Below are 27,257 nucleotides of genomic sequence, written 5' to 3'. Positions count from 1 at the left end.
TCCTTCTCATTGAAGCTTAAAAACTATGGAAATGGAACCATAATATAATCTAATCAATTTGTGGGAGATCAGGATACATCCAAAGAATAAGTCAGGACAAACCTCATTAAAAGGTTTGTAAAGAGTCTCATAAACTATGATGGCAGCTTGTGGAATAATTAACTGCACCCATAAAGCAATACTGCTTAAAGTGTGTTTCTCTTATTATCTGGTAACTTGTTAGAAATGCAAATTGTCAAAAAGATCAACAATCTGTTCTGATTCTGATGTATGATACGGTTTGAGAACCAGAAGTATAACCACAGTTAATTAACTTCCAGAAGACCTCTGATGGCTGATGTCAGTCCTTTGTCCTTGGTTTCATGCAATCCCTTTTCATCCACTACTTAAAGACAGTTACTAAATTTACAGGTAATATAAATCCAGAAGGGACTGATAGTCCAACGAATGACCATTCAAAACTCTTCAACAGACTGAAAAAACCCTAAGATTGGATATTCATAAATGTGAAGCCCTGCCCCTAACTTCTAAATCTATTATGTGAGTCCAGCATGGGTAAAAACTGGTTTTGTAGTTGATCTGATGAAGAAATAGCAATAATATTTTAACTCTAATCTATCCCAGCAGGGCAATGTGACTGGGCCGCAGAAACAGTTGCATTTTAATAGTTAAAAGGTCTAGAAAAAAAGGAAACACTAGTGTTCGTGTAAAATGCTTTAGTCACATTGCACTGGGGGTTTGGGTGAGGGTTTTACATGGAAAACCTAAGGAACAACTGAAGTTTGACAAAAGGAACTGGAGATCCTTACCTGGATGAGAGATCGCAGGGCGATGTGACAGCTTCAAATTCGGGGAAGTATTATGTGGAAGATGTAGATTTATTCCTGAGGCTCTAGACGAAACAACTCAGACCAATAAGGAGTGAATATTGCAAAGCAAAATTTACCATAAAAACCTAACACAAATAGAAAGGGATGCTTTACCATGAAAGCTCAAGTACTGTGATCTAGCCTCCTGCCTTGTGAGAAATAGAGCTACAAGTCATTAGGTCCCTGACATCTTGGAAATTTTGTTTCAAGTGCTAATTACATGAAACGATACTTACAAAAAGAACTTCTTCCCTAGAGGAAAATCCATTTTTTGTTGTTGTTTCCTCATTACCCCTCCCATTAGTGTTTAGAAAGGAGTGTGGCTTGTACTCTTACTTAGTAATAACAGCAGAGCCTGCAAAGCAGGACTGACATATTTGGCAGTGGTATATGCCATGCTTCTTATATCTCTAAGCCTAAAACGAGAGGTTCAAGAATATAAAAGCAAGCACCTCAAATATTTTTTCTATTTAAAAAATTTGTTCGAACTTGGATTGCCTTTGTCTCTATTGTGTTTGTAGATTTTGAGGATATTTATCTGATGGGATCAAGTGCCAAGGCATCATAACATAGTTCCTTAGGCTCATTAAACTTAGGATTTCCCTATGTGAGTTAAAAGAAAATAATAATACTAAGTCAAGAATTCATGAGGAACAAGTTCTGAATGAATAGTCCTTTCTCTGCTTTAGTGACTGCCTCTCTCAACTGCTTCTCTGCCTTTGTGTCCTAAGATTTCCTTCTGTCCACCAACAGGGGTTTTCTGATCTTACTTGAGGGCATTTATTCAATTGAAGGGCTTCATTAGTGAATCTTAAGATATCAGAGCAGGTGTCACAATGACTTGGCCATGTTCTAAAATCCTGCAATTGAATAACTGCAGTAGGTTGAAAGCTAGGAGTTTGAAGTTTGAAGCTTCCTCAGCCGAAAGTCAATGCTGAAGTTAAATACAAAATACGGACAACATTTTTCCCAATAACCCCTTAATTGGCTCATAGAATCACAACAGTACATCCAACACAGCTAGTGTTGAAAGAGTTTATGCTCACTCCTGCGGTGCAGCTCGGAGTTCCCCACCCACAGCAGGCAAGGGCGGTATACTAAGTACACTAGGTCCCCATCCATTGGTGGATCCTGGACTCCCAATTGCTGATTCTTCGCTTGTGTGAAGCTGTCAGAAGCACCCCTTCGTATCTCAGCCACCCATTCTGGGATAGAGAGATGTCTCCAGAGGAAAAGTCCCAAATGTTGGCTGTACTACACCTGACCTCTTTCCTCATCTTGACCCAGGCCTGGCGATTCTTTCTTCAAAGTCTTCATTGTATGTTTAGCTCCCCACTGCTTCAGCAAGGAGGGGTTGTTTGAATTACCTAGTCCGACGTTACCAGATATAGAAGTCCCCAGCAACATCTTTCACATGATAATCAAGAAACAGCTACTATAAAATTTATATCTAAAAAAAAGCGGGGGTCGGGTGGGAATAATCTTGGAAATATGAGGTAAGAAGCAAATGATTTAATAATATATTTTTTCCGTCATCAATGGTGGGAAGATAGTAAAAAATTTGTCCGCGTTTATTTTTAAAATTCCAGATGGAAAATACTTTTTCAAGTAACCATGAATATTTCTAGCACAGTTCATTTCAGCTCTGTTGGGTATTCATATTGAATTAAGTGGAACATGTGTCCCTTATGGAATGAGAATAATTTTTTAGAGTCTATTATGTGGGATATTTCAGAAAATTATTCATCCTAATTGTGGATGGAACATCACACCTATTAGAATTCCAAGCTTCTTTCTACTATGACTTTCACACTGGCAATTGATAAGTCTTTCTCTTTGGAATTTTACGGTCTTGAATTACTTCTTTTAGAGCTTGAATATTATGGAGTAAAATTAATGAAGTTTTTAAGCCAAAACAACTAAGGTACAGACTGAATTATGTTAACCTTCTGCCAAAATGACCCTTCCCATTGGATCCACCCTTTAGCATCTCGCCTTATTTTTCTTACTCTTAATCTATAACAACGAAGACTGAGAAAATGATCTTGGATTTGGCTAGAAGCAGCCAAAGTCGTAATTTATCTGCGATTAATTGTTCAGCAGTTTATTTTAACAAGCTTTTACTGAGCTTCTATTTCTTACAAAGTATGCTGTCAAATACCTTAGGATTTAACAAGGATAGTCATTCATTCAATAAGTATTTTTGAATGCTAAGTTTCAGGAACTGCCCTAGGTGCTGGGTTTATTTGGGTGGGGGTGGAGGGGTCCACAAACAGCGCTATAAAGAAATAGAAATACAGGTGCTATGAAGGGAATAACAGGGCAGGGAAATTCTAACTCAAAGTGGTGAATCTGGGAAAGTCTTTTGGCAAAAGTGACTATTTGAAACCTGAAGCATGAATAGGGGTTAGTCATTTGCAGAGTAAGAAGAGCATTCCAAGCGAGGGTATAGCATTTGCAAACCCTATATTGCAGGAGGAAAGGAAACCTCTTCCAGGCCAGTCTGGCCATAGCGTGATAAACAGGAAAAAAAAAGGGGGGGGGGGGGACTTGAGATGAAGACTTTAGAAGCAAGCAAGGATCCAGATTTGCATCATCTATGAGCTATATTAAGCACTTACCTGAATACCTACTTGCCACATATTATTTGCTTGTTTATTTTATGAGTGTCCCCAAGTAGTTTGTCCAAGGGCAGAGACCAATTCTCCCTATTACCATTGTAGTCTCAGCACCTAGCAAAGTATTGGACACATAGTAGACATTCAATATATATTTGAATGAATGAACATATGAATGAATGAAATCAATGTATAACTTTAATAGGACATGAAAGTCTATTAAGGAAAACATCAGATTTATGTTTCTCCAAGTTATTTTAACTGCTCTTCGGAGAATGGGTTGAAAGGGCCAAGAATGGAAGTGGAGGACCAGTTAGAAACAGGCTACTGCAGTGACCTATTTAAGTGATGATGGTAATAATTATAATAGTATTTGTTGAGCACTTACAACGTTGTGAGCCTTTTTCGTATGTTAGCTTACATAATCTTCACAGCAATTCTGAGATGCATAGTTATTATTAAGATTTATTGAAAGGCATAAAGTCTGAAGGACAAAGAGATGGTGGGATAAACAATAGCAACAAAATTTTGGAAGCTAGCCAGCAGTTGGATGAATGGTAACTGACCTAGCAGATTTGAAAGAGCTGACCCTAAGCTAGCAACCCTATTTTTACCATGGAGTCCCCCGGCCCTCAAAAATTCAAGAATTGGTGGCATTAGTAACCCTGGAGACAGCGGTGGGAAAAAAATCAGGAAGGTGGGTGAAGAGTCTGGTTAAGAAACAGTTAAGACCTCTCAGATCTTCTCTCCCACTCAGAGCAACTAAGAACTTGCTACATCCCCTCTCAGGAGAGGGTAAAATAGGGTTTCTCTGTACTAAAACTAAGGGGATGAAGTGTTGTTTTTACATACGAAATGCTGAGAGCAACAACCTTCCTCTGCCATAGGCTCCAAGAACGCTAGCTGCCAGAACTGTGCCCTTCAAGAAGGATTTTGGAAAACTCTTCTCTGAAGGATCTGCTCTGAGGATTTCAATCAGGCCATCAAAAAAGAGTAAAGATACAGGCATCAGAGATTTTCCAATCAAATGGCCCTATGAGATTGCTCTGTAGCGAAGTCCATGGTCAACCAGCCCCAGCCACAGCTTCAAATGTATCTTTTTGTTGACAAATTGTTGAATTTGAGTGGATAGCCAAGAATCATCGGACATGTGAAAATATTCTTTAATAAGAAACAGAAAAGCCAAAACAAATAGGAAAAAAAAAAAGTAACTTGGAGAAAACATTCTATAGAGGCAGAAAAACACTAACACTATATATGTTCTTAAAGTAATAAGACTCTGCATCAATGAAACTGGAAGAAATGTAATAAAAATTCAGAGAACAAACAATAATTATTGGAAGTTAAAAATACAATAGCAAAAAGAAAATGCAATAGGAAGTTGTAAATAAATTTTAAAAATCTCTCAGTAGCAAAACAAAACAGAAGTTGAGGTCCAGGAGGGTATCCAATAACATCCAAATTATATAAGTTCCAAAAAGAAACAACAGAGAGAGAGAGAGAGAAAGTGGATGATAGGAATTCATCAAAGAAATAATTCAAAAAAAAATATCCCAGAACTGAATGTCATGAGTTTCCAGATTGGATTTACTGAGTACCCAGAGTATAGATTCACTCCAACACACATCATTATGAAAATTCAGAATACTGGAAACAAAGAGAAAGCCTTAGATTTAGAATCATAGATACTTTGGGCTTTGCAACAGCAGCACCAAAATCTATCAAATACTAATCTAGAATTCTATACCCTGACAATCAAATGAGAGGCTAGAATAGCAGTACTTCAGACATGTAAGATCTTATGCACTCTTTCTTGGGAAACGACTAGAGAATGTGTTTTATCAAACTGAGAGAGCTAACTCAGGAAAGAGGAAGATGTGAGATTCAAGTAACCCAACAAGAAAGAGGTGAAAGGACTTTTCCCAGTAGGACGATGAAGACACATATGAAAATGACAGCCATGCAACAGACTAGATAACAACATATCCAGATGGAAGCAAATCAGAATGTTCTGGAAAATGTTTCTCCAGGATGAAACTACTGCTACCTCTGAATGTATTGAGAGGAGATTTACACAGTGGGAAAGAGTAGATGGACAAAAAAGATAAATGGAAATGGAAAAGTAAACATAGCATATCTCAGAGCCCACCTGTCAATAGCATTTTATTTACATGCAGAAGCAGAGAATCAAATCAGACATTTTGGCTCCAGAGACACCTAAGTGTCATATATTTGAATGCTGATGGGCATTATTTTAGTAGAAAGGTCAAAAAGATGATGTAAGAGAGAGGACTGCAAAGGTAGAGAGTCTATGAGATGTGATCCAGAGCATATGCGGACGGTGGGGTTTTATTGGAAAAACATTTTCTTTGTCGTCCCAAGAGAGAAGAAGAAAATGAGTACAAAGGAAAGCAGGTTTGTAATTGTGATGGGAACGGGAAGGCACAGTGTAACAGGATGTCAAAAGATAAGATTTAGAAAAAAATAATAAGCAAAATCGTGGCAATAGATGAGTTATCCATCAATACGATCTCAAAAAAAAAAAAAAGGAAGTTTAAAATTTAGGACATTTTTCTTAAGTAAAGCACTTCAGTTGCCAAAAAGTTCATCATCAGTTTGGCATTAATATATAACTACTATAAGTAAGACAATAGAAGAGTTATACACAGAAATATTCGATGTTCTTCATGAATTCAAATTTTACAGGGTGAGAAAGAGGACAGTTACACCCTAGTGGGTTTAATTCAGAGATGTACGCTCTGCATCAGATTACAGTGAAGCAGCACCTAACATCCCATTCCAAAAGAAGATGGTACTTGAGTTGAATCTTGAAGGAAAAATAAGACTAAGCCAGGAGGACATCATGGGAATGGGTCCAAGCAGAGGGTACAACATGTGCAAAAGTCTCAGAAGCATGAATGCATGGCAGTTTCAGAAATATTAGATTGACTGTAATAAACAATATAGATGACTATGTGACAGGAAGAAGCACGTAGGGCCTGCTCACGAAGGTCTTTCTATGTCACATAGGGTCTTTGAATTTAATCCTGAGCACTATGAACTTGCAGCCAAGAATTGAGACGATCAACCACCCACATAATCTATAAACCCACCTGTAAAATGGAATATGTGAAACAAGACATTCCTGTCGTCTCTTCACATCTTCAGTGGTCCACAACCCTATAACTTGTGCAGTCCTGAAGCTGAATAGAGAGGAAGAAGAGCAGCAATGATCTCACAGGAGACAAGGGAGGATTGCTATGAAGCACGGAGCCTGGGTGAGAATAGGTATGGTGATGCAATTAGCTGGCATGGGGAAAGGGGAGAGAGGACATGTTGGTGGGGGCACGGAGAGCAAGATGAGCTCAATTTTGAACATGTTAAGATTTGACACTCTCTGATCCTAATAGGTGACTTCAGCCCTCAAACTTTCATTAGCACTGGAAGGAAAAGGACTGCCGAATCCTCCTAATTTCCATAGTTGGTGGGCCAAAGAGACACTGATCTCAAAAAAGAAAAACAAATCTACCCCTAAGTATTACTTAATGATTAATTTCAGAATTTCTTCGTCCAAACCCACTTAATTACACCCTTTAGTTCCCCTCTAATCATTTTAGGCTTAACACTAATACCACTTTGGTGAGAACTGGGTGATCTATTTGATGTCTTAATATGGCCTATCAATTCCAATTTGGTCTTATAGCCAAATTATAATCACCTGCATCTGAACCTCTCCCCAGCCGTTTTCTCTTTAAAGCAAACTCTTGCTACTACTTGAGGAATAAAAGCTTCCCTCTCCCTGATATGTTGGGAAAGCACTCGGAGACCCAGTATACAGTATCATGCTCAATATCATGAATATAGTGGGTACCCTGTGTCTCTTAAGGATGGTGGTAATACATGTTCAAAGTAACTTCATTATTCCTTTCGAGAGGAAAAGGAAGACACTGACAGGATGTGACTATAATGTGAACGAATAAGTATCATGAATGGTTAGAAAGGACATCCACAGCTATTGTGCAGAGTTCAACTTTATAAGGGGCCCAAAGAGGAAAGATTAACCAATGACTGTGGTAACTTTTGGTTTTGAATTAGTGTGTGTGTGTGTGTGTGTGTGTGTGCATGCGTGTGTGTGTGTGTGTGTGCATGCGTGTGTGTGTGTGCATGCGTGTGTGTGTGTGTGTGTGTGTGTGTGTGTGTAGGAAAAATGCACTTGTCTAGGGGAAATTAGATCTTTCAGTAGGAAGTTGTACCGAGAAAGGAAACCATAAACTAGCCTGTATCAGTCAAGGAGATGAGCACACCACAACAGCATACAGGATGGATGAGTCAGGTGAACTGGGCTGTAATTAGATTTCACGGTCAGGTCATCAAATAGGAATCCAATTGCTTTTCAACAAGAAACAACTACACACTTTCCTCCTCAAATGATGACCTACATCAACTACATAGCCTTAGTCTTTCAAGTGTTTCTGATTTTGAAGGACTCTCTTTCCCCTAGTCCAGGCCTCCTTTCCAACTCTCTTGGAACCTTTAGAGACTTGATATTTTTCCAAGCAAAACCAAAGAAAGCAAACCAAAAAAATTCCAGGGTAAGACACTTAAAGATAGAGAGAATAAGGAATACCAAATTCAGGACAGCAGTTCATTTCAGCAGGGGCATATGTGTGTTTTGAGGAGGTAGGAGGAAAGGGAGGGGCAAAGTATGTAAGTAACTTCAACTATAACATTCTATTTCTTGAACTGGGTGTTGGTACAATGGTGTTTGTCATGCCAAGGTATTGGAAATATTTCATAATTTTCAAGAAGACATGTCTAAAAGGAAAGAGAGAGGAACAGAACAATCATTTTATCTATGTTCCTACTTCTACCTGTGAAAAGATGAGTCCTTCCTAATTACACTAATTAAAAAATTTTTTTTAATGTTTTATTTATTTTTGACAGAGAGAGAGAGAGAGATGGAGCATGAGCGGGGGAGGGTCAGAGAGAGGGAGACACAGAATCCGAAGCAGGCTCCAGGCTCTGAGCCGTCAGCCCAGAGCCCGACGCTGGGGCTCGAACTCACAGACCGCGAGATCATGACCTGAGCCGAAGTCGGACGCTCAACCGACGGAGCCACCCAGGTGCCCCAAATACTAATTTTATTATAAACTGAAAAACTGTTCACAAGCGAGATGGTGCCTGCTATCATCTTTGAAGTTAATGCTCATAAGTCAAATTCATTTTTCTAGCAAATGTTCAAATCACACACGTATGAAGCTGGGTCAACTTCAGCGATTCCATCCATGGGTGTGACTCTCGTTGCACTGAACCCCTGATGTGCAGCTGCCTTTCCTGTTTGGTTACTCCTGTGACATCATACATGTTTACGTGACACACCATAAAGAGAGGTCATCACCCTTAAATGCTCAGTCAGCTCGTTCAGTTGTGATAGTGTATTGGTTATCCCAGGCTTCCTCGGTCCTCCTTCCTCCTCGACTAGTCCTGCCCCATTTCTCCTCTCTCTTGGCCCCTGTACTTCTTATTTCCTACCCAACCATGATTACAGGAAGAGAAAAGATGAAAGCCATGTGTCATCTTTTTAATAAAAGGTGTGAATGGCTACAAGACAGAAATGAGATGGGAAAGCTTTAATCTAATTGTTAGAATTAGACCTGCAAATTATCTGTGTATTTCGCGTTTCCCACTTGGGAATTTGTCCAAAACGGAGGCTGACTAGCATTATACTGAGGCATGGCAAGCTTGGCGTCGTAATGCCTGAATTGAAATCCCCGCTCTGCTGCCTCCTGGCTACATGATCTTGTGCAAGTTATTTAACCTCCCTGTAAAATTTGGATACTAATAGCGCCTACTTTTTCGAAGTTGAAATAAAGGTTGCATGGAATAATGCACGAACACACGTAGCACAGCATAATCCCTAGTACACAGCAATTGCTCAATAAATGTTGGCGATCATTACGTTCATTGATTTTAATTTTTCTCCCTGCCCTTTTGGCATCAAGGATGGCCTATATCCAGGAAAAACCAGCTTCCAGGCAAAAAAAAAAAAGTCCTTTCTGGTAAAAGTGGCCTCCATACCTGGGGGGGAAGTTTTTTCCTGAAAGCCGTGATTTCTTCCACCTACTCCCATCTCCCTATTCTCCTCAGGTTGTTTTAACAGCAGATGCAAGGAATCTGCCTATGGAAGGAGACAGGTTGCTAAGCTGGCTGGCAGCCTGTTTTGTTTTCATTTCTTAATATTCATTGCCACCTTTCAGGCACAGCCAAAAGAGATCAGAGACCCAAATGACAGCATGCATGTTCCCTCCTTTGAGGCCATCCAGTCACTTTTTCCTCAGGAAAGGGACCCCCTTGGGAGAGAAAACGGCTTCACGCCCCCCAGAAATAAATGAGGTCAAGAAGCTCATTGCCAAACAGTGGGGCAAGGGTGTCTCAGCTCCAGCACCCCTGGGCTCAGTCACCTTTTCCAGCAGTCCTGAGGACAGGGACTAGTAGTAAGAGCTGCTAGGAAAAGGCTTGAGAGCAAAAGTGTTTGCGAACAACTAGAAAAGCTACTAACAAAACTGGCCACAGTGGATCTTAACTTGGAGAATTCAGGGGAATACTTGCCCCGCCAGTGAAGGAAGGCAGCTCTAGATAGAAAACCAAGTTTCAAACAGACATAGAAAAGCATACCGCCTGTCTGTGTTTCTTTACAGTCAAATTTTAAAATAGTATCTTTTGCCTACTCCCTCCCGGCCAACTCTCCTCTTCCAGTCTCAGCCCAAAGGAGTCTTCTCCTTCCAGCCCTCCTATTTCTTTTTCTTTTTCTTCCTCCCCCCCTTTTTTTTAAAGGGCTCTTTATTGGCTCTAACCGGGGAAGGGGAGGGCAAGAGATGATTGGCTACGGAGCAGAGGGAAGGGGGGGAGCGTCCCGCCCATTCCCCTCCCACACCCTCCCTCCCGAAACAGCTGGAATGAGAAGTAGGGAGGGAAAGCTGCTGTGATTGGCTGTGAGTCAGTGGCAGGGTGGGGTGGGGTAGCACTGATGAAGCATTTACCTGTCCAGGTAAGTCTGGAGGAGGTCAAAAGAAGAAAACAGTGGAAGGCAGGGGAGGCAGTCTCTGTCTCCGTCTCTGCCCTTTGAAATAAAAGGGTCTTCCTTTCTTCTCTTCAGCCCCTCCTCCAGTGAAGGTGAGTTAATCACTAACCAACTATTGCTTATTCTGCAGCAAGAAGGGGTGCTTCGTGGGAAGTCAGGGCCACAGGATGTGCGGAACCCTGTATAAAGGAAGCTAGGGGGCTTCCCTCTCTGTTCCTTAACACTCTGAGCCCACTCTGCAATCACAGTAGGCTGGTAGCTTCTGCAGATGGGACTGTTTTTGGGAGAGACCAGGGCTCGGATGCATTTTTTTTTTTTTTGTTTCCATCTGCCTGTTTAGGTTGGATAAGCATATTTTGCAGACGACAAGGAAATAAAATGGGTTTGTTTTGCAGATTTCCATCTCTGACCAACTGAAATTGAGCTGTGATTTTGGAAAGGAATAGTTGGGAGCACAGGGAGTCAAAATGGGGGATCACCCAGGGGAGAAGAGTGCCATGGTTTCTCCGTTGCCTTTATAACAGGAAATTTGCCCATGGTTCTATCAACTCAGTGTCTATAATTCAATAAAGGGTGCTGTGTGTGTGTGTGTGTGTGTGTGTGTGTGTGTGTGTGTGTGCAATAATGGTAGCGTGGTAATGGACCTCTCTGTGGACGTGTGTAAAGGCGTGAGCTGCGTTCGGCTGTGTGTAAGGGGATGTGAGGCTGGGAAAACTCCACCTCGGACTACCAGTTCGCCTTTGGAAAACCCATGAATAACCTGGTTGCAAAACGGAGTCTCTTTGGATTCGACTCAATTTTCCGACTTTGCCTGCTGTTAGACACAGAGACTGACAAACACAAAGCTCCTCACCCGCTGTGCCGGGGCCTCACCCACATTAATAATATTTCACAGTAGTACCTCAAGTTGGGCGGGAGTTCTCCGGGGGGCTCAGGCCAGAGTAGTGTGGCTGAGTCCACAAAGAAGAGCCAGACCCCTACGGTGGTCCTCCTTCAGGTGACAGTCTGTGTGGCAGGCTCACCTGTAGAAGTCAGTTCAGAGTAGCTTTATCCACCTTGGGGAGGGGAGGGGGCTAACGTCCTGGTCCCTAACTTTGCCTCTTTTCCTCTTGCTGCAGGAAAGAGCAAAGTGGGGAGACCCCAGCACCAGGCTCCCAGGGCCTGGCACATACAAGCCCTGAGCAAATATAGTGGGTTTCCAGTCCTGGCAACCGGCGCTTGGTTTCAGCTTAGCCCACACCGCAGGACCAGCCCCCCAAACTCATTGACCGAGGGCTGCCGCAGATGGTGAACTTGTCGGTGACAAGATAGCCTGTAAGTGTCAGACAGAGCTCTTCTGTGCAGAAGATATTTCGACCCACCTTTTCCTGAAACCCATCTGTGAAATAGGAGATTCTAGCGTTGACTAAACACACTCGGAAACTTGCCCATGTGCTCACGGAGAAGGACGTACACACAGGGCAGCTTTTAGTCCTTCCTGGTGTTTTTCTTAGGATGTTCCTCAGCCCAAGGCATATTTCTGGATAGTCGGCAAAAAGGAGAGATACTTGTTCTGAAAGAAATAGGTAATCTTGGGGCGCCTGGGTGGCTCCATCGGTTAAGCGTCCGACTTCGGCTCAGGTCATGATCTCACAGTCTGTGAGTTCAAGCCCTGCGTCGGGCTCTGAGCCTGCTTCCGATTCTGTGTCTCCCTCTTTCTCTGCCCCCCCCCCCCCACTCACGCTCTGTCTCTCTCCCTCTCTCAAAAATAAATAAACGTTAAAAAATAATTAAAAAAAAAAAAGAAATAGGAAATCTCTTTGACCAGTGGGGAGAGAGGTTGAGCTCTTGGAGGATACGGAGCTGGGCTCACGGGAGGAGGGTGACAAGGGGGCCTTGGGTCTGTTTAGAAGGTACAGAGAAGCCAAACAGGAATGGGGCTGGAGCCCGGCCCCTGCCCCATGCCAGAACTCCAAATGCTATTTATTTACTCTCCTCCAAGACTTGGCCGGTTTCAGTGGAGCAGTTAATATTTAACACGCTTTTGCCTGAGTGGCCCTGACTATAGGCTGCGCATATGTCCTTCACCCATTTCCTCCTCTTCTCAGATCCCCCAAAGAGGTCAAGGGTCAAAAGATACCAAACTCTCACCCTGAGCGTTTTGCTTGTTTCTCAGGCTTCTTATCAGGTCGAAATACCTCAAGTTTCGATGGCTGCCCTGAAAGAGCCCCCACGTTTCAAGGTTGTAAAGTTGGTGGATAGAAATGCAGCATCCAGGTCAGGCCAGAGCGCTGAGAGAGGGAGTGGAAGGGGGAGAAGAAGAGAAGACTCTTACAGTCCATATTCTTTGGATCAGAAAACTAGGTGCGGAGCCGGGATGCAGGCACTCATCCGACTTTGCTTTCAGGCTCAGATTCACCTCTGCGGTGATGACGCAGTGCCCGATGCCACGATCTCCAGGGGCATTTGGTGGCGTGTGTTTACTCTGGAAACATCTGTTGTTGGGGCAGAAAGCTTGCCTGGAAGCACAAAGCTGAACCAGATAATTTAGAGGGTTTCAGGTGTGAAGTAAAATCAGAAAGGTGATCTTAGGGCTTTTAGTGTTTAGTCAGGGGAAGCCAATGGCCCTTCTTCAGGTACAACGTGGCCCTCTTGGCATCTCCGAGATGCCTTCTGGAGGGACCGGGATCCACAGGCTGCCCTGTATATGCAGTTGTAGGTCATTCGCTACTTCCCTTAGGAGGCACCAGTAGAAAGAGACCCAGATTTGTCATCTGTCAAAGAAGAAAATACCGCATGTTGCCTAAGTTATCGGGCTATTTGGAAGATCTAATAGGCATATCTGAAAGTGTAAGCTAGACCGTGTTTTTGTTTTGTTTTGTTTTGTTTTTGAAGCAGTGCCATTCATATTGTTTCTCTCCCTCCCAGCTACTGTAGGCTATCCTTAGTTCCAAAATGAAAGTGTGATGGGTTGCCCTGGAAGGAGAGGCTAGCAATCCATCATAAAGTCTGAAGAGTACTTGGAAGAACAGGGTGGTAATTGTCTTTGAAAGGCAGAGGCATCATCTGGTCACCCGTTCACAGAGAACATCATATTAACTACAGTGATCAATACAGTACTAATATTTATTGCTCCAATGTTGATAAAACTGGAGCCCAAACCTAGACCCTTGGATTTACACCGACTGCTTGGAAGCAATGCCTTTGTCTTATAAAGTGTTGCTTGCCCCATCCCTGTTAGGTGCTCATGAATGTTAGTTTAGCTGAAGGCATTGCCCAAATTCCACTGAGTCGTATATTCTCAGGGAAATAAACTACTTAAGAAAGAGTCTGTAATAATAGAGCAAAAACAACAACAAAAAAAGTGGTCTTCCAACAGCTTAACTCAACAGATGCTAGAACAGATGGCAAGTTTATTCATCCAGCATTTTTCGAGTGCCTTCTGTGTGCCTAAGCTTATGAGAAATGGATCTCTTTTGCTATAATGGCCTCAGCCCTACAGAATGTTAGGGATGAGTTAGCATCCTCTGAATCTAAGCCGTCATGAATGGAATGGATAGCTGAGGAGACTGAACTTCATCCACGTGACTCCTCATGTTTCTGTCTTTGGGGTTCTGGGTATTGGGAAAGAAACGTCACGAAGAAGACTGAAGAGCTATCTTACCCAATGCTGGTTTATCACTGGGCTCCTTTGGTGTGTCTGTCCCCTGTGGTCCTGACCCTATCTCCTGAGAGGCTCTGGACCCTTATGAACTCCATGTGTCTGGCTCATTGGGATTTTTTCCTCTTCTTTCCCCGTTGTCCTGCCCCTCCCTACCTGCCCCATTTGCAGACCTTCCCCCCAAATCGGCCTTGTGCTGGTCAGCTCTACAACATTGGTGGCTGACTCACCCAGCACAGCCCAAACCTGACTTGGCAGTGGAAGAAGTTATGGGTAGAGGCCAAAGAGACAACCTCCCTGGAATCCAAACCCCGGGTCCCAAGATCTCTAATTGAACACATTTTTTTCTATGACATTTTACTTAGTAAAGGGGGAGAGGGGTGGGGAGTAGGAAAGGTGATAGAAAATATAAAATGGTGTCACAGGAAAAAATATAGATTCTAATCCTAGCTCTCTCCAAACTCCCTATCTGACCTTGGAACTGGCTTTTAAACTTAATTTTTCCAGAATTTTATTTCAACATAGGAGAGCCCCATCTGGCCTTTCCAGACTTTGTGGTTTTCAGAAGGAAAATGGTACCGCCTTCCTTTGCTCTTACTATTGGCAGAGTGAATTTGAAACTCTTTTTCCCTATGAGTTGGAGTTGGGAGGAAGCTACGCAGGCCATTTCTCTCGTTTATTTGACAAAGATTAGGGAAACTTGCTGAAAATAAGTGCAGCCTCAGAGTGGGTGGTACACAAGAGGGAAACTGGGTTTGTATCAACCTGTGTGAATTACGTAGGAGGCTCCCAGACCACGGAGATGATGGTGGCCCTGGTGGCGGGAGCTGTTGATGATATTGGCTACGAGAGCAGCTAACAGTTACTGCACAGTGTTTTACGTGAAGTATCTCAGTATATGTCCGTGACAACCCTATGCGGTTGGTGTCGTTGAGGGCCCTATTCCTTCTCCCCCACGTAACCCAAACCCTTCTTTTCTAAACTCTTGTTCCCTTACGTCAGTTTACTTTGATCCTCGAAGGACCTTGTCTTTTTCTTATGACAAGAACAGTAGCAGTTAGTCCTTTATTCATCGAGCATTTACTTCCAACTAAGCTGTGCAAACTGTTCTCATGTAATCCTTGCGTTAACCCTACCTAATGAGAAAAACCGAGTCAAAGAGTAATTTGTCTCAAGTCACATAACTGTAAATGCAAGCGGGATTTGAATCCAGATCTGACTTCCTCCAGAACCCACGTTATGAACCCCTTCCTATTTATTGCTTGTGGTCCTGGAAATGTAGCCTACGCTCCCCGACGCAGAGAAAAAAAGCACCTAAGACAAGTGTGGAGTTCCCTCTCTGGCTAGACTGCTTCTGCACCTGCTGAGCCCGTCCTCCTGCATGTGTGTGAGCCCGCTTCTGCGTCCTTCCACGCAGGCGGGGAGGTGTGGGGAACCGCCGTGCACGGCCCCTTCCAGCTCTCTGCTTGCTTGGTGTCCCTGCCGCCGCGCCCCGGGGGCTTGGGCAGAGCCTGGCCCGGAGAGCCTCCGCTCGGCTCACACGTGGCTTTGATTCTTGTCTTTTCAGGCCGGCTTGGGACATTCTTCACTTCCCTTCACTTCCCCTCTGGGAGCCCCTCTCACCGCCCCTGCACCTTGCTTCAGGCGATGCCCAGGAGCGAGCTGTGGCCAGCGGGGCCTGGCTCGGAACCCGTGACCCGCATCGGCAGCTGCGACAGCATCATGAGCACCGTGTCCACCCGCTCTGGATCTGTACGTACTCTCCGCCCTGCAGCCCGCCGCCCCTGCTTCTGTCTGCACCCCCGCCCCGCCCTGCCCACCGCCCGCCTGGCTGCTCCTTCGCTTTCATCTTCCTTGTCAGAGAGTGAATCACACCGGTTGGTATTTCTGCCTTTGAGTCACCCAGGTTCTCGAGAGAAAGGGTGGGACAGTCCCAAAGCGCAATGAGATGAGACTTGCTCCCAGCTTTCATTCACGGGGTGGGTGGGGGGGGGGGGGAGGGGGGCTAAGTTGAGGTGAGAGCAAGGGCCAGTGATCTGAGGTCCTGGTGGAAAGCAGAGGGTAGATCACCATAGCACTCACATTCCTGAAGCCTCCCTGCAGCCAGCAGGGTGCCTTCAATCTTTTACCAAGATCACAGAGGACAGAGTAATTAGGAGCCTGGGTTCTGGAGCCAAGCCGGTCTGAGTTCTCGATCTATAAGCTCTATGGCCTTGGGCAAATTATTGAATTTCTGTAACCTTCAGTCTCCTCCGTTTTAAGGTGGGATATAAGGTAAACACCGAATCCTCGGGGAGGGGGGTGGCGGTTAACGAGATGCATGTGAAACACAAAACACTCAGCACACGCCTCTAAGTAGAAAAGAAATAGCCTTATCCAGGAGCATCGATTCAGAATCGCCCAAAGTCATCGTGTTTAACTGTTTGTGAGTGGCAGGTAACAAATTGTAATTTTTCTGGGGATGAATTCAAGTCAAGGTTGTTGTAAGGCTGGTGCAAAAGAGTAAATCTGCCCTACGTCCAAATGGAAACATTCCTTTGCTGTTGGTGTCGTTGCATACCTAATAACCCTTGAGAATGTATACTTTATTGCTCTATATCCTACAGAGGTACTTGAAAATTTAAGGATGCTGAGGATCTCTACCAAATGTCAAGGACTTTTAATACAGCCAGTGAGTTTTGATATGTGAAAATGGAGTAGAGAAAGCAGCGCACACACACACACACACACACACACACACACACACACGTACACACACAATCCAAAGCGTGGGCAGTCCGTATATAATTTCTTGTTGACCTGAGATGGTGGGACCACAGAGACATCTTTCTGTTTCTGTTAGGCTGAGGCCAATACGAGCAGTTACATAACACTGGACACAGAGTGTGGCAGGGATTAAAGATCTGCAAGGTGAATCCTCCACAAAGGAGAAATTCAGAGTTGGTTTATCTTTGGCAAAGCTATTTTGGGAAGAAGAGGGCCGTAAAGAAGATTTTGTTCAGGGAACCCCTGGAATCGGCTTCAGGGCTTCCACGGGCTACATTTGTAGCTTCCTTTGACAGGTCGGCCTGCCAGATGGCCCTTTAAGGAGTCAGGGGAACTGGTGGGGTTATTCCAACAACCATCTCCTAGGGTATTTTTAGGGCTGTCTCAAATCTTTCCTGGCCATCTGAGTGGGTCTGGAGAATATATAACTCTGAAGTATCTTAAATATTAGGAAGAGGGATGAGATAGATGCCAGGAGGGAACTCAGGCCAAATTTCTTACATTTCCATTTGCCCTTTTGGTTTTCCCTTCAACCTTCAACTTTAGAGAGCAACTATCCTATGGATCTTCCTGGCCTTGCTGACCGTGGGCAGCAACCATTTAAAAGGGCCGTAACACTTTTCCCCAAATACCCCTGTGTGCTTTTTCATCATGACGGTTATTTACTTTAATATCTACTTGATATTTCACACTAAGTTCCTTTCCCCTCCTCCCATACCCGTCCGGTTTCTCCACCCTACCCGCCTCTAGTTAATATTTGCTTAAGAAATGCACACTTATTTGAATGTTAGCCAGAGCCAAATGCCATCAAGAAAGTAAATACACAAAGGAAAAAAAAAATCCTGTATGGAATGCATTTCAAAGTCAAGTGTAAATTATTTGGTAAATTTATCTGTGGCTACTCATACCACTGTTGCCATTGGCCTGATAGCCAGTGGCTGGCTGCGTTTCTTGTTTGTCCTTATACTGTCCTTGACATACCAGATCGAGTGTGCAAAAGTACTCTGACAAGTTAATACCATTGAAGTTTAAGGTCAAGTCATTATGTTACCCATGTAATTCGGAGCTAAATCGGAGACACGTAGAGGGATATGCTTATGCCAGTCACACACAGGAAGTGGAATCAGAACCCGGGACTGCTTCTGATCTGTTCCCCTAAGCATCCCACCCAGGACTGGGTGGAAAAGGCAGCTGCCATCTGCCTGCCCAGCACTGGGTGCTGGTGGGCCCACAGCCGCCAGTCTCCTCGCCGTCCGGTGCCCGCGGTTTCTCAGGAGACAGACAACTCCCGCAAACTTGCGGAGTCGCCTCCTGGAAAGGTTTCCAGCCCTTCAGCATTCCTTCCGGACACGGGGTGGTTCTCAGCCCCACCAGTTTCTGTGGAGCTCCCTCTCACAGCTCCCTCTCTCCCTCTCTCTCTGTCCTCCACGCCTCATTCCAGAGTGACGGCAGCTACGACTTCCTGTCCGCAGAAGAGAAGGAGTGTCTGCTCTTCCTGGAGGAGACCATCGGCTCACTGGACACTGAGGCTGACAGCGGACTGTCCACTGACGAGTCTGAACAGGACACAGCTCCCCGCGGCCCCCGAGCCCTGCCCGTCACCCAGCCTGCTCCTCAGGGTAAGAGAGACCATCTGGGGTGGCACCGCTAACAAACCCAGAAAGCCAGGACATTCTTGTGGCTGCTTTGCACCCTGTTTGCCCTCTCCTCTGAAGGTCATTGGCAGAAGGAACGATAGCACTCCTCTCCACGCCCCTGGCTAGAAATAAGCCATGTCCCGCAGAAGAGAGACTGAGGACAAGCCGGCGTCCTCTGTCTTTCTCTGAAGTCTCAGAGGCCTGGGAGGGAAAAGGGTTTGACTAGCTCTCATTCTCTCGCAGAAATGCTGAAGAGACATGACCGCAGAGGTTCATGGGAGGGGTTCAGGGAAGGGTGGATGGTTGCTCTGGGGACACGAAGTGAGTCTGGAGAGCTAATCTGGATGCTCCAGGAGGATGAGGCTGCAAGAGATAAGGGGGAAGGGCCCCCTGAACTTCAGTGGGTGGCACCTTGAGGCTCTTGTGAGAGGGGGTGGAAAGCCAGTGGTGTTGAGGCTCAGTAGAAGGGGGACAGGATGGCACATGAGTGTGGCCATGAGGTTGGGGCCATATGTCCCAGAGTGAGGGGGGCACTTTACTCCCGAAGACAGCCCCACTGCTATCAGGATTGCAATCATTGATTTATTCGTTTAGCAAATATTTACTGACAGTGTGTTAGAACCTCCATGGAGATAGAGGCGTAACTGGGGACAAAGGCTTTACTGCTCCCTGAGACTGATTCCCTGGTCCGTGGGCCTAATGCACCTGCTGGAAGGAAAGAGCCCATGTCGCTCACTCTTGTGGGGACGGCTGTGGCCATTCCAGAGCCATTCACGTGTTTATAGAAAGTGAAGGTGGAGGAAGGCAGAAGTCTGGTCGAATCAAGAGCAAATCCGCTGTTCATGCTATTCTCTGCTGCTGGACTCAGTTGCTTGGGAGCCCCGAGATAGCTAGAGGGAATCTCTCCCCCACCCTGGTGCTTCTGTAGAAGCTTAGAAGGAGCCCGAGTCAAGGACCTGGAGTTACGTGAGGCTGCTCTTTCCCCAACCGTCGTGAAAAAGTAATCCTAGGTTGAAGGGAACCTGCTCAGATCGATCTGTCAGTGTGAATGATAGCCATGCAACAGGGCGGCTCCTTGAAGAGCAAAGAATCAACCCAAAACAATACCCACCGCTAAGTGGAGACCAGAGTTCGGGAGGTATTAGCTTTGCCCCGGGGCAGCAGGGTTCTCACCTCTGTCCACTCTTCTTTGCCCGTTCTCCTGGGCCCTCACAGGATATCCAGGGGAGAAGATCGTCCCACAAGGACCGGAGCCAAGGACAGGGACTCAGTCCAGCTCACCCCATCTGCCTGAACCCGAAGGCCTGGGCCTCAGGTCTGGCTCCCATAGCCTCCCCAGAAATATCCACATCGGCAGGAAGCGGAACCCCGGGGAAAGCACCACTCAGACGAATAGCCACATCCCGGGGGAACCTGAGGGGCTTGTCCCAGAGCCCAAGAGAGAGCAGGCCGGCCAAAACGGTGAGCCCAGCCAGGCTCCGGCCGGCCCCCCGACGCCTGCCCTTGGGTTGGACACAGTACCCATCCCCCCACCAGAGGCCTTTCAGGACAGCCAGCCAGAGCAGCGTGGGGAAGGCGGCCTGGGCGTCCCCAGGCCAGGGCTGCAGAGCCATACGCCCCGGCTCCATTCGTCACTCAGCCCCCAGGAGAGGAAGGAGACTCCTTCAGCGGCCATGTCCCAAAAAGCCAGTGAGAAGGGCTCAACAGGGGGGCCGGGGCAGCCTCAGCCTCCTCCCGCCGCGTCATCGCAGAGCGCGAGAGCCAGAGATGCTCCCATCCCGTCAGGGGGGGACCCCAGTGCCCGGCCAGCGCCCTTCACAGCTCCCAAGCCCCGGAAGCTGCCACCCAATATCGTTCTCAAGAGCAGCCGAAGCAGTTTGCACAGCGAGCCCCACCACTGGTTGTCTCGCCACTCCGAGGCCACCGCGGGAGACTCCGGCCTGGCCTCCTCCTCGCTGCAGGAGCAGAAGAAAGCGCGCCGGGAGGCCCTGGAGAAGCTGGGGCTCCCCCAGGACCAGGATGAACCTGGCCCCCACTTAAGTAAATGCACCAGCTCCACCCGATTCAAGGAGACCCATGCCCAGGCCTCCTTCCAGGCTCCGACTCCAGCCCCGGCCCCGGCTCAGCCGACGCGGCCTGCTCAGGGCACAGCCGCTGCGCCTGCCGGAGGGAAGGCTCCGGCTCCCGCTCCCACTCGGGGACCTTCTCCAGCGAAGCCTCCGGCTCCGACTCCAGCTCAGGGTTCTTCTCCGGACAAGGGGTTGATTCCTGCCCAGGAGCCCACTGCAGGCAAGGTTCCAGCTGCCAAATCCATGCCGATTCCTATCCCCAAAGCCCCCGGGGCAGGTGGTCCTCTGGCTCAGGCAAAGGCAGACTCGGGGCTGACTCTCCGGGAGAGCAACGTTCCTGGCCTGAGACAGATGAGCTTCAAGTCCAACACTCTGGAGCGTTCGGGTGTGGGGCTGAGCAGCTACCTCTCGGCCGAGAAAGACCCCAGTCCCCAAACCAGCACCTCTCTGGGTAAGGGCTCCTTCTTGGACAAGATGTCTCCCAGCGTCTTGCGTAACTCAAGGCCCCGGCCTGCCTCCCTGGGCACAGGGAAGGACTTCGCCGGGATCCAGGTGGGCAAATTGGCTGACCTGGAGCAGGAGCAGAGCACCAAGCGCCTGTCCTTCCAAGGACAGAGCCGCGACAAGCTGCCTCGACCCCCCTGTGTCAGTGTCAAGATCTCCCCAAAAGGAGTCCCGGATGAGCACCGAAGGGAGGCTCTGAGGAAGCTGGGACTGTTGAAGGAGTAGTCACTGGCCACCAGCATGGCCCCGCCATCCCCGTCTCACCCTCTGCCTTACAGGAGGCTCAGGTCCTCTCCCACCCAACAGCCCGGGGCTCGGACAAAGTGGGCTTCTCTCCAGCGCGCACCTCTCTCTGAGGCGAAGGGGTGGAAGAGACTGGATTCCAGTGGACGCGCGTGTTTATATTCAGAGCGGTTGTGTCACTGAGTACCTGCCCAAATCATCCTGAAGATGATTTCTACAAGACGGGGTGTGTGTGTGTGTGTGTGTGTGTGTGTCCATGTACTATAGGCTGTATATATCATTGAAGCTATTTATATGACACAAGGAGTCATTGCTCAGAGTTCTGCTTGTGTTAGAGATTTTCTTCCACTGGGTAGGGTTCAGCCCAGCCAGAACTAAGGGGAGAAGGGGGGGGGTGCTGAGTCTGAGGAATAAAAGGTCAGCTGAGACAATGGATGTGCTGGGGACATTAGGCAAATGCAGTGTCATGTGAAATGTGGGTCTCCCAGAATCCCTGCATGGAAGGGGACTGGCTCGTCCCTTGGTTCTGGACTTCTGGACACCCCGGTCCCAAGGTTAGGGCACGTCCCTGTAGCTAAATCTGTCCATTGACTGAGAACAGAAGTGCTCTGGTTGGCCTGTGAAGGCAAGATGGGTGACCGCACAGCACACAGCCACTGGGATGGACCCCTGTCCACGGGCTTGATGCATTTATAATAATAAACCGTGCGGTGGCCCCTGCCGGGGACATTCCTATTCTTCAGCTCCCACTCTCAGCCTGCATGTGACTGACCCCAGGGCCGGGCCAACAGTGAGGTGGGGGTCTGAGCCCAGAGACTTTATAAATACCAAAGAACTGTTTGAGGCCTTACCTATGCTACTGCGCATAGATTTTTTTCAGTTTCTATGGGAAGGCAACACCAAACATTCTCTGCTAGTTACTCACAGAATATCAGAGCTGGGAGGAATCTTAGAGACAAGACTCTTGTGACCCACGCTGTTGGGGAAGGGAAGGGAGTCATCTGCGGTCACTCTGCCATTCAGTGACAGAGCCGGGACCCTGGCTCCTCATTCCATGCTGCACGCTGCCTCCCTGAAGCAGTGCTTCTGTACGTCTACACAGCACCCTGTGTATCAGGAGTCACCATCAAAGGCTCAACCCCAAAGCCTAGAGAGATTAAATGTTGTTCAAGACCATATTGAGTGTTGTTTTTTCTACTGTGTCTTCGGAAAGTAGCAATATAGTAACTCATTTATTAATCCAAATTCCCTGACCGCTTTGTACAGCTTGAGAAAATGCCAAAAGGAGGTACTATGAGTAGGCGTCGTAGGCTTGTGGATACAGGCTTGGAAATTAGACACAGCTAGACATGACCCCTGCTTCCCCTAAGGAAATAAATATTATTCGTGGCTGTGGTTGGAGTCTAGGATCCCCAGATGGGAGGAGCAGATAAAGGGAACTGTTGTTGGAAAGGTGCCCTTGAGGTCTGCTGAGAATTTCTGGACTGTGTCCTTAGGGACCCAGCACTGTCAAAGCATGGTATTTCTAAAAATGATGAAAAGATTAAGGTGAGGACAACAAATGGCTCCACCCTGTCATGGTATGTGGGACGTGGGTGTGACAGTTTCTGTATATACTCTCATGCACACACCCAAAACCTTGGTGCCTTCCTGGCCCTGGTAAAGACCTGGTCTGTTGGAGCTGATAGGGACTCCCACAACTGGCCAAGCCAAACGTTATTACAGACTCTTCTGAAGAGAGAGGGCCCTTCCTGGAGGACTGGTTTGACATGCTATATTTGGTTGAGCTGCCTCATACGTGTATTTCAAGACAACCTGGGAATGACCACTTAATTTTTTTCAATTTTCCTAATGAATAGAGACACTTGGTGCTACCTATAAAGTAAGACTTGGTAGGAAACCGAGGCCTTTGTATCAACACAAGGATCATCAACACAGGTGGGCCAGGAGTACCTCCTCTTACATCCTCACCCCTGGTAGAGGCGACGTCTCTCGAACAAAACATGGTTACACACAGCTTGCCTTCCCTCCCTGAACCCTTATCTAGTGACGTGCCCATTTTCCCCGCAACTCCCTCCTGGCTTCCCCGTGTCCTCGCCCTTCCAAGGGCACGTCTTGCTCTTAGGACGGTCTTTGGGGTCCAAGTACTAGGATGAAAAACCCAAACCCATCTGTCCTCATTTTGAAGAGGGGCAAAGGAACGCATCTGGGGACATCTGCCATCCTGAAGTTGGCCCTAGAGCCACCTGAGGAATTTTATCTACCCTCTGACGTCCATATAGGATTGGTCTTCATCGAGCTTGAGCTGGAGGTAAGAGTGGGGTCACTGCTGTTGTTTTCCCTCTATCCCTTTTTGAAAGATGTCGGATGGGCGTTTGTAAAGGCCACTCATTTGATTTTAGAAACCCATGTGACAGTTCTCCTTCCGCTTGGCCTCGTAACTCTGTCGTACCCTGCCGCGATCTTACTGCTACTAGGAATGAGCTATCTGCCAAATACAGGAGCTGGCTTTGCCTCCGCCTGGCACAGTGGGACAGGTGCCTTAAGTGTGTCGACAGCTGCTCCTCTGAATCACCACTCACGTGCGTCCCTGGGCGCCCTGTACTCCGACCCGATGTGGAAGGGCTGTGTGCTACCCGGGATGGGCCCACTCGCCTCGTAGGTGCTTCCCTCCATAGTGGGAAGTATGGCCTGGAAGAGGCCACCCCGCACCCTGACGTTGCACAGGTGTGCAAAAGTGGGTGTTAATTCCACGGAAGAAAGAGCAGATGAATGAGTGGCGAACAGGCCCTACTTGGTGTTACGAGTTAAAGCTGGAGGTGGGATTTAAGAGTCTGCAATATGTGTGTGCGAGGTAAAGCACTCCATTCCTTGATCCACGATCATATGTGTAGGGAGAGGAGGATCGTCCTGTCAGAGCATGAAGCTCATAGACTAGAGGAGGTGGCGACCAGGGGACAGGCAGGAGAAATCATGTCTCAGAATCTGAGGAGGAATGGAGCCACAATGCGCCCATGCTCTTTTCTTCATGTGACGGACTATAGAGCGTATATAGGTCAGGCTCAATTGGACAGCCATCGCTTACCAATCAGGGAACCCTGAGCTGTTCCTATCTGTAAAGTGGGGATAATAATACCATCCTTTCAACATTGCTGAGATGAACAGGTGATATGAAATATGTAAAACTCAGTGCTTAACATAGTGTAGCTACTCGACAAATGATAGTATGGTCTTCGGCATCTTATTTCTTCCTTCTCAAAGGGAGCAAATGGAGGCAGGGATGGAAGCCAAGAGCTCGCCCGACTCAGCTCCGAGAGGAAGCGGGAGCGATCTTGCTGCAAGTGAAAGTCCAAAGTACCGACTAGGCTTTGGCACACCCTCCAGGTGATTCAACTTCACCCACGCCAGGTTTCCTGGAAGCAGAAAAGAAAGGGATCGGCATGAATATGGTGTTTGTGTCTCAGGGAAGCCAGCTTCTCTATCTCCAAACCCAGTTTCCAATTTGTCACCAATGTCTTGTCGCCCATGGTCATATAGTTGACTTCTTTTTGCTCCCTCCAACTTCCTTTTGCTGTGTGGTTCAGTGACCTATATGCCGTTCTATAGTTATTCATTTTTAAAATGGAGAAAAAGAATAAACCTATATAACAGAGGGGAATGATGGCTCAAATCTATTTGAGGTGGCTCAAATAGAGACTAGAAAATGTCTCAAGCATTTTCTAAATAAGGTAGGCATCTTTCAGAAATGAATCAGGCGTAAGTTGGCAGGAAACAAGAAGGTATATTGGATGACTCCTCAAATCCCTTCTAATATAAGGGCCCAGTGAATTGCAGGAGTCATTGCCATCGTCATCCTCATCACCACCACCATCATCACCATTGTCATCAGTGACCCTTGGCAGACAAGGGAGGTAAAAACAGGTGATGTTCTAGTTCCATTCCCTCTTGCTCATTGCCTATCTGGATCATTGTCCTTATTCAGCACTTGCCACGTATCCAGGGTTCAAAATAATTCAAAGCAGAATGGTATCCTGGCAAAGCCAGATGAGCTATAGTGAGTCACTGCATCTCACTCATAAAATGGGGAACTTGGACGGAACTATCTCTTAGATCCATGCCAGCTCTGAAACATATGTTAAAATGAGTCCAAGCAACTTAATTAGGAAGATAAACACCATGCCAAAAATAATCACAATATGGTCTAAGATAAAATATACCTCATAGAACCTAAGACCTGGAAGGAACGTTTTAGATTATCTAATCCAACCTCCCACTCAAAAAGGAATTATGTCTGTAAGTTGATATATAGTCAGAAAGATGGATGGATGGATGGGTGGATGGATGGATAGATGGATGGACAGACGGGTGAGGGACAGATGGATGGATGGATGCGTGGATGGAAGAATAGGTGGATGGGTAGATGGGAGAAGGGAGGGGAGAGAAACATATCGTGGACAAGAGTGCAAGCTTATGAGTCAGGCTGCCAAGCACCCTGCACCTGTTTCCTTTTCGGTTTATTTTTGATTCCTTTAACTTCCTTTGTTGTGTGGTTCAGGGAACCAGGGAATGCTGGTTCAGGGAACGCGATCCTACAGTTACTTAGTTTGAACATGAAGTGTAAAAAAAAAAAAAAAATTATATAATAAGAATGAACCTTGTAGAAGCAGTAATAATCCTTACCTTTTACAATAATTTTGAGAAATGATGCTCATTGAAAATAGAATCAAATGAGACAATACATATGAAACACACTTACCACATTGCTCAAAAAATGGAATCTATTAATATTATTATCATATACATATGTAATTCAGACGCCAGTGGGTGCCCTTGAGGATTGGACTGATATCAGCCTACACTTAAATTCCTCAGCCCAGAACAGTCAAAAGCCCTCCTCCAGTTTCCAGAACCTCCTGCAGACAACCTGCTCATGTACCATCCTGTGTGCTCTCCATCTGGGGGTGTGGCTCCGGGGCCTCCCGGCGCTGCCCGCCCTCCTACTCCATGCACTGTGGCCTCGTTTCACCCTCACTGTCCCCACTCCCAGCAAATTAATCAGACCCAAGCCCGACCAGCCTCAAAGCCCAGGCTTTTAATCGATTCTCATAGGAAACCAAGTTACTTGAAGCATTTTTGTTGTTCTCTGACTTTTTAACCAAAGATTGGGGTAGGAGATATCAAGGGACCTAACACAAGGCACACGTCCGTTCTCACCTCCCATGTCACCCTTTCGATCCTCTTGTTCCCTCCTGGTGTGGGTGCTGTACGTAGGTCAACCAGGAAGCTCTCCCCGCCACACCCATGCTCAGAGCCCCTCATGATCTGAGCATCTGCCCCAAGACACTGTTCAAAAATTTTCTTATCCACGAATAGGGTTGTCTCCTTGAAATGAGCTCTGGAATGTTCTCTACCTCCTTACCTTCAGGCCTGAAAACGGAGAGGAAGAAAACACAAGATGACTTTTGGCATCTACACCTCCAACTGACCTGACCCCCGCTACACTCTCCCTAAGGAATCCCAGGGGCCTCCTTTCCATCGCTCCCTGCTGTGCCCATCTGCTTGAGAGGGTTGGTGCCCTCCCCCCTCCCCGTGACTCCCCCAACCCCCATGCCTCAGGCAGGGGCTCTGTAATAGCCAGGGTCCACGTAGGTCTTGTGAGCGGTGGGGATATGGTTTAGTTGAAGTTACTTCACATACAGGATCATTAGCATTTTAGGGTGACTTGAAATCAGGCACAATTGCAGCCTGAATCTTCTGCCGTCCCACCTCCACCTAGGCACTGCCCTGTGCCTCTGACCTCACCCGCTGGGAAGGCACAGTCCTCCTGTGG

At 46.6% G+C, this 27,257-nt stretch overlaps 1 protein-coding gene across 9 annotated transcripts in view; it reads left to right on the top strand.

Moving 5' to 3' along the window:
* YOD1 (YOD1 deubiquitinase) overlaps window positions 1-22,603 on the top strand; it is a 30,948-nt gene extending 8,345 nt beyond the window's left edge. Inside the window, exons 3-9 of one of the 9 annotated variants that reach the window (XM_086693753.1) lie at window positions 4,375-5,902; window positions 6,518-6,775; window positions 6,898-6,967; window positions 11,687-11,882; window positions 15,776-15,960; window positions 18,416-18,593; window positions 19,827-22,603. In XM_086693753.1, coding sequence (XP_086549879.1) covers window positions 15,856-15,960; window positions 18,416-18,593; window positions 19,827-21,409 — 1,866 coding nt within the window. In that variant the 5' untranslated portion in view covers window positions 4,375-5,902; window positions 6,518-6,775; window positions 6,898-6,967; window positions 11,687-11,882; window positions 15,776-15,855 and the 3' untranslated portion in view covers window positions 21,410-22,603. Of the gene's footprint in view, window positions 1-4,374; window positions 5,903-6,517; window positions 6,776-6,897; window positions 6,968-10,493; window positions 10,661-11,686; window positions 11,883-15,775; window positions 15,961-18,415; window positions 18,594-19,826 lie in introns of those variants that run through there. The other 8 variants (XM_086693754.1, XM_086693756.1, XM_086693749.1 and 5 more) reach the window with 8 other exon arrangements.
* Window positions 22,604-27,257: the final 4,654 nt, after the last annotated feature.

Source organism: Puma concolor, chromosome E4 (genome assembly GCF_028749965.1).
Source record: "Puma concolor isolate L17-30 chromosome E4, mPumCon1.1.hap2, whole genome shotgun sequence".
NCBI lineage: Eukaryota > Metazoa > Chordata > Mammalia > Carnivora > Felidae > Puma > Puma concolor.
Note: the sequence above shows the minus strand (reverse complement) of the source record. Positions and strands in the feature narration are given on the sequence as shown.